The 6,936-nt window shown below is 38.9% G+C and overlaps 1 protein-coding gene across 1 annotated transcript in view; it reads right to left on the minus strand.

Moving 5' to 3' along the window:
- ERMP1 (endoplasmic reticulum metallopeptidase 1) overlaps positions 1 to 6,936 on the minus strand; it is a gene marked incomplete at its 5' end in the record, with an annotated part of 17,729 nt that extends 10,793 nt beyond the window's left edge. Inside the window, 5 exons of the mRNA XM_010725639.3 lie at positions 356 to 502; positions 1,353 to 1,458; positions 1,800 to 1,927; positions 5,824 to 6,125; positions 6,893 to 6,936. Coding sequence (XP_010723941.1) covers positions 356 to 502; positions 1,353 to 1,458; positions 1,800 to 1,927; positions 5,824 to 6,125; positions 6,893 to 6,936 — 727 coding nt within the window. The remainder of the gene's footprint in view (positions 1 to 355; positions 503 to 1,352; positions 1,459 to 1,799; positions 1,928 to 5,823; positions 6,126 to 6,892) is intronic.

A 6,936-nucleotide genomic window follows, 5' to 3' on the forward strand; every position in this document is an offset into this window, starting at 1 on the left:
AAAAAAAGTACACTTACTGCTTTCCAAATATTTAGTAAAACATACCAGCACAAATAGATCCACTCTGACAGCAATACTGTGGAACCACAGGAACACTTTTTCAAAATGTCAAGTGTATCCTTTTTACTACTGATTAAAAAATAACTTTGCAAAGGGCCTGTCTGAAAATTCTTCAAATGTCCAAATATTTTGCAACGTAAACAAACAAAAATTATCAAGGAGAATTTTTCTACAAGATGAATGATACATTCAGCGCATCCTCCTTCATTCTGAGCAACAGAATAGCCTACTTGTTATAAGCTTAGACAAATAAACGGTTGCATAACATCCACTGACATGTTTTCTGATAACATACCTGGAACATTACCAAAGTCCCTATAGATCCGGAAGTCTGTATCGGCTGGGATAATACCGCTCTGAAATATTTCCTGTGCTACCACAGATGCAAAGGGATGTTTGGCTGCAAATACATATGCCTGTACCAACCAAGGATTTTCAGGGCCTAACAAAAGATGAACAGAAAGCTCACAACAAATACTTCCTGAATCTCAGTTAAGACAGGTATCTACATTGTAACAAACAACAACACACAAAGAAACTGTGTGGCCCCACAAAGTATACTAAGTTCATTTATTTAAGTTGAAGGTTTCATACAATTTAGAGAATTAGTCACAGGTGGAAAAATACATAAATGTCTTGAGTGTTCAGTGGCAAGATAGATATACCATCTCCTAAAGAAGACACAGGACTAATGCATAAATCACAGCCTTTACTAGAATCTCCAACTTATTATCCATCACATATCAAAATCATTTGCTGAAAAGTCTGCTAAAGCATTCAATGCAAGTAAACATCGAGGCAGCCACGGTAGCGGGAAGTATGATTTAGATGAAGTAAAGAACAAAAATACTAGAAGTATGCAGTCCAACTACAATGGAGCTGAAGCTTAACAAAGAAGAGTTGCTGCTTTCTGAGCAGCAGCTTGAGTTCCAATGCCTAAATCTCTCTGCAAAGATTTTGAAAGAGTGGACTGAAGATTAAATAAAGCACAGGATTTATGAGTATGCAAGATACAAATAATTTACTAATCTGTTTGTCTCCTTACTACCTTGATGTATTAGAGAAACACAACTTTAGTACTGTTCTACACAGGTTTCCAATCTATGAGGGAACTTCTGCCACAGTGCTTCAGCCTGTGTGTTCTTGAAGACGCAGAGCAACTTACTTATGACAAAGGGCTGAGAAAGGCACGGTAGTTCTCCCATTTTCTAGTTACAAGACACTTTCAATACTCTTTCAAGTCTACACTGCTTATTACCAGAACTACTCCCGGACACAATACGTGCTCCTACCTGTTTGAAAAACAAGTTCTTTTCCTCCTACACCTGCTGCCTCCAGGTTAATAAAAGCTCTAATTGACTTGGCCCACTCATGTTGTGTAATGAAGCCGTGACTAGCCTTGGTGAGAAACAAAGAAAATACAGGTAATACCATACTCTTCCATACCAGCCTAAGAGTTATTTTCCATCACGTATGATCACAAATCAAACTCTGACAAGGCATTCAGATCATTCGTAACACAAACAGAACAGAAAATCAAACTCTTCCAATTAAATTAATATGAACAATAGTCTTAAGTATATTTTTCTATTCAACAGCAAATACATTTTCCTCAGAATGTTAAGACTAGCATTTAATATTTCAACAGATGAAACAAAAGCAACAGCTGCAGTCACTCTTATATCAGGCTCTTAATTCACAACTTTGATGTACATTTTATAATCCTGGCATAATCTTACCTGCAAAATATTTTCTTCTGCTCCATTAAATAGGAATATGACAGCATGCTGAAGAGGCTCTGACGATTTTGAGAGAGTGTAAAGTATTTCAAGCATCACTGAGCAGCTAACAGCATCATCACTGGCACCTTAAAATAATAAGCAGACCAGCATGGCTTATAAGAAATGCACAAAATTGCAACAAAGAACTGAGACAATAAAGTTTTACTTTCTCTCGATCATTTAATCTAGCCAAGGTATGATTATGCCAAGCTTTGGTATATTTTCTGCTACAGATTGTACCCCGAATCTACTAGTTAGAAGCAATAGCAGAAAGAAAACTAACGTTCAAAAGTCAAACAAGTCATGTACAGAATACCAGATCCAATAATATTCTTCAAAAGAACTGGACTAACTAGGTGTTAAACAAGCAAAGTGCTCACAGCATATTATAATTAGCAAAACAAACTTTCCCATACAAGGGACCATAAGGAATTCCACCCTCTTACAATACAAGTAAGTAACTGGACACATCCTGAAAGTAACATTAAGGACAATATTGCAAAATAAACAAATACCAGAACTCCTTTAAAGTACCCTAAAATAGAAAGTATATGTTGCAATGTGGTAGTTTCATGACAGGATGCTTTCTAACACCTTTCCAGCTTCATTAGAGGAAAAATCCTTTTTCATTTTGGCCTCAGTGTTCTGTTCACAATTCTGATCCAGTACTATTCCAAACTTACATCCACTTCTTCAAGCTTCCTCCCACGCCCTATCAATCCTTCATCTTGATTAAGTAACCATATTCTAGGTCTCCCTTGCCACACTTCTCTCACTTCAGTGCAGCTGTAGTACCTTTCTATCCCACTTTAATCAATAAAACTTTGGAACAAAGAGAGAAATATTGTATCATTCCTAGTGGCCTGGGCTATATAGATGATGCCTACTTGCACTGAGATGATGACAGCAGTTTGTAAAGCATTACTTGCCACAAGCCACATCAGAATGATACTGAGGCAGAGTCATTAGCTGCTGAAACTTTTTAGTTCACATATAAAATGTAGCTTTTCTAAAGCTTGCAACTTGGCAGAATTTAGACATGCCTTCTCCCTCCACAAAAAGGGTGTATCTCACTGAAAACTTTAGCTTTAGTCTATTGTATGCAGGTACTTTAAAGTAAGCTAATAAATACAAATGCATATACAAGGAGAATCTTTCCAGTACATTGTTCTTTAATAGAATTCTCAACAATACTTGGTTTTGCAAAATGCTTTCAAACAAATATGTGATTTAAAATCCCGATTATATTGCTGCCTGAATTAACCAGTAGTTTACTCTTAGTCATGCTGAGTTCTTTTTGTCTGATACTGTGTTGAAAATTGGACAAGAAAGCAGTAAGTCTTGCTGAAAACTAAACACTTATGGTCTCTATGTGAATCTAGGAAAAACAAAGGTTCAAAACTCATGTGCATGCTCAGAAGAAAAATATTTCCAAACACTTCATATACAACAAAACAGTAAGCAAGTTAAAGCAGATCTTAAGACAAACATCCATTATACAAAGAAACCCTGCTGTCAGCTACACCTATAGAAATAATTTTGAGAACATTTCCACCTTCAACTTTATTAGAAAATAACCAAATAGAATGTGTAAACTGAAAATTAGTACCATTAAAAGAATAGAAATAGGTTAAGAGTTTAAAGCTTATGCATTTCCTTCACTAGCCTTTTTCGTACACTCTTCTCTAGCTGAAAAGGTGCTAAAGCGTTCTAACATTGAAGCTTAAATGGTTTATTGAGTTTCTCTTTACTCCAACTGAGCACTGTGCTACACCATTAGCAACAGTGAAAAGTACTTGCCTTGAATTTCAAGAAACGTGTACACAGCAATATCAGCAACTTAAAGAAAACTTTAAACATTTCAATATCAGAACTGCTTTAAGATGTTTGAGTAATACCAACACCTAAAGGAAACATATCAAAAATTTCATACTGAGCTGACATCTATTCCATCAGCATGCAAACAGATGCACTGATCATTAATCACGCCAGGAAAACTCTTAAGCATCAACAGCAGATCACATATTTTTATTTTAATTTTCGAATATACCACTCACTGAAACATCACCAAGTCACGCTGATTCTGCTTAAACAAAACATTTTTTTCAAATCAGCTTAGTTATAGAAAGACAAAAGAACAGAAAACAAAAGGCTCTTGCTTAGGTTATGTGCAAGTTTCACAGCAGGAAAATGAAAGAGCAGTTCCTCACTGTGATAAAAGGATGCACTGTGATTAATGACAAGCATATAGGTTGATTTCTAGCTCCATTATAAAACTTCTGCATGATTCTCACTAATAATTCATGAGGCCTCATTTGGAGAACTGAGGTCAGGCCTTGGGCCCCCGGCACAAGGATGTGGAGCTGCCAGAGTGGGCCCAAAGAAGGGCCACAAAGATTATCAGAGGGCTGGAACACATCTCCTGTGAAAATAGGCTGAGGAACTCTGCTTGCTCTTCTGGATCCTCCTCTTCTCCACACTGACCTCATTGTGGCTTTCCAGTACTGAAAGAGAGCTTATAAACAGTAGGAGGAGCTTTTCACATGGGCAGCCTAATCTGGGGGGTGGCAATACTGCCCACAAAACAGACACTGGAACCGAACGTTCCTTAAGGTCCTTCTGACCTAAGTCATTCTATGATATTCCCACTCCTGCGCAAGATTGTAAAGAAAGTAACTGATGGATACATAACCCTGTGCAACAACTTGTAGAAACAGGCACACCACTTACACATCTAAAAACAGTCACTATAACACTATACTTGTGAAGCATTCTTTAGGTCAAGGCAGTCGGACTATAAATGCAGTAATAATAACCTCTGTAGTCCCTAAATCACAGACATTGTACAATAATCACAGTTATTAAATATAATTGGAAATCCATCCTGTCTAAATATGACCAGAGGTGAAAGAGCAGTCCTGCATTCTCTTTGTTGTCAGAAAAGAAGCACAAGAAGTATAGCAAATGTTTTGTTTCTCAAGCTAAGACTCAACTGTTTCCTCAGTAATAAGGATTATTATGTTTATTATAATAAAGGATATACTTATTATAATAAGGATTATTATATTATTACATTTGTATGTGCTAAAGAATAGAAAGTTTACCCCAAAAATAAGATGTAGTGCAGGCTGTAAATGAAAAATTCTAAATAAAACTACTGTTAGTGACTGAAATCTGTAGTACTTTCCAGCTGTAATAACTGGCATACACCTGTGGCTATGTGTCACAACAAATGTATTTCAGCCATTTCTAGTTCCATACCTTCCTGGCAATGATATACCACGAACTTGCAAAGGTGATTACAAACATGTTGCAATAATTGTTTAAGATGATTAGGTTTATAAAAATGCTGAAGGTCAAGAACTAGGAAACACACAGGAAAGTAGCAGTGAGAGATATATATACTACCAAAGCAACAGTACCTTAAATCTCTGATCACCACAGTCTTTTGAATGAGAAGCTTTAAATGTGGGGGAGGGGAGGAAGGGCAGGGAGAAAGGTATAGCATAAGGACACAGTACTAAAAATTTGAGATAAAACATACCAGATGGCATGAGAAGAAAAACTGGTTAGTGGGAGGTGGGAACAGACTCCAGCACAAAGCATTCCATTACAGAAAAACCAAGTTAAAATCAGTACAGAAGTATGAAAGAGCTGAATGACAGGTAGAAACAGCACAAGTGACATGCCCTGAGGAATGAATTAAAAGAAAGGCAGACATAACAAAACTTCTCAGAAATCCAAGTTTGTCATCCGTAATTCGCTGTCTGCCAGAAAACAAGTTATATCCTAAAACATGATGACTAAAATAGGACTAACCTGTCACTCTATACATAGTGAATTTCACTGAAATCAAACAAGTTAGTTGACACATGCAGTGTTCTAGCATATGGCTATAAGGGTTTTAGCTAGGAGAAGACAGTAAGCCAAGCTCTGTAGCTTGTGAACTACAGAGAAACACAGGAGCAACAAGTGGACCTACCTGGGGTATTTGGTACAGAATCAAAGTGACAGTTGGATAAGACAGCATGCTCAGCTCCGCCTCGAGGCTCCAGCTTCACTACAACATTGGTTATATTTGCATAGTAGCTAGTAAAGCCTCCTAAAAAGTCAATGCTGAAGGAGCCCGTGGGTCTCTGTATGTCTACAAATATCTTGTGAGCATCTGTGCTTTCAGTTTCTATTGCCTTAATTTGTTGTAAGAGGTAGTTAACTGTAAGAACTTCATTTTCTGGACTTCCAACTGTTCTGGGCCCGATTGCTGTTATGTTGTCAAGGTATCCCCTGAAAGACAAATTGTACAATCAGCATCAACATGTTCAGTATTTATATACGCCTTATCTTCAGATAAGTTTTAGCATTTTTAAGATTAGCTTTAACATTTTCATACATTTTTTAAATTCAAAGTCCACACTAAGAGGCTAACACCGGTAACTTTACTCAAGACATCCAAGAAGGTAACAGAACCAGAGAATAACAGTATGGCTTAGGTTGGAAGGGAACTGAAAGATCATCCAGTTCCAATGCCCTGTTGTGGACAGGGCTGCCCCCCACCAGCTCAGGCTGCTCAGGGCCCATCCAACCCGGCCCTGAGCCCCTCTAGGAATGGGGCACCACAGTTTCTCTGGGCAGTTGTGCCAGGGCATCACTGCCTTCCCAGTGAAGAATTTCTGCCTAACATCTAACTTAAATGCCCCCTCACTATCTACCTGCATGAAAAGCTGCACCCTCCTGCTTGTAAGCACCCTTCAAGTACTGGAAGGCCACAACGAGGTCTCTGGAATCCTTCTTTCTCCAAGCTGCACAAACCCAGTTCCCTCACAGGAAAAGAGCTGCAGCCCTCCGACCACCTTTGCGTTCTCCCACGTAGGATGTCATGTAGCAATGCTCTCTGTCCAGAACTCCTCACCCCGCCAATCACGACACTCAACCGACACACAGCTCTCCACAACACCGCAACGCCAACCCCAAAACCAGCACGGCGTGCCACTGCAAGCGCCCCACGCGGGAGCCGCAAGAGCGCGGGCAGCGACTCCCGCCCCCCCATCTACCTGGCACGCTGCGCGCTGAACTCGCGCTCCCCGCGTCCGGCGGG

Source organism: Meleagris gallopavo, chromosome Z (genome assembly GCF_000146605.3).
Source record: "Meleagris gallopavo isolate NT-WF06-2002-E0010 breed Aviagen turkey brand Nicholas breeding stock chromosome Z, Turkey_5.1, whole genome shotgun sequence".
NCBI lineage: Eukaryota > Metazoa > Chordata > Aves > Galliformes > Phasianidae > Meleagris > Meleagris gallopavo.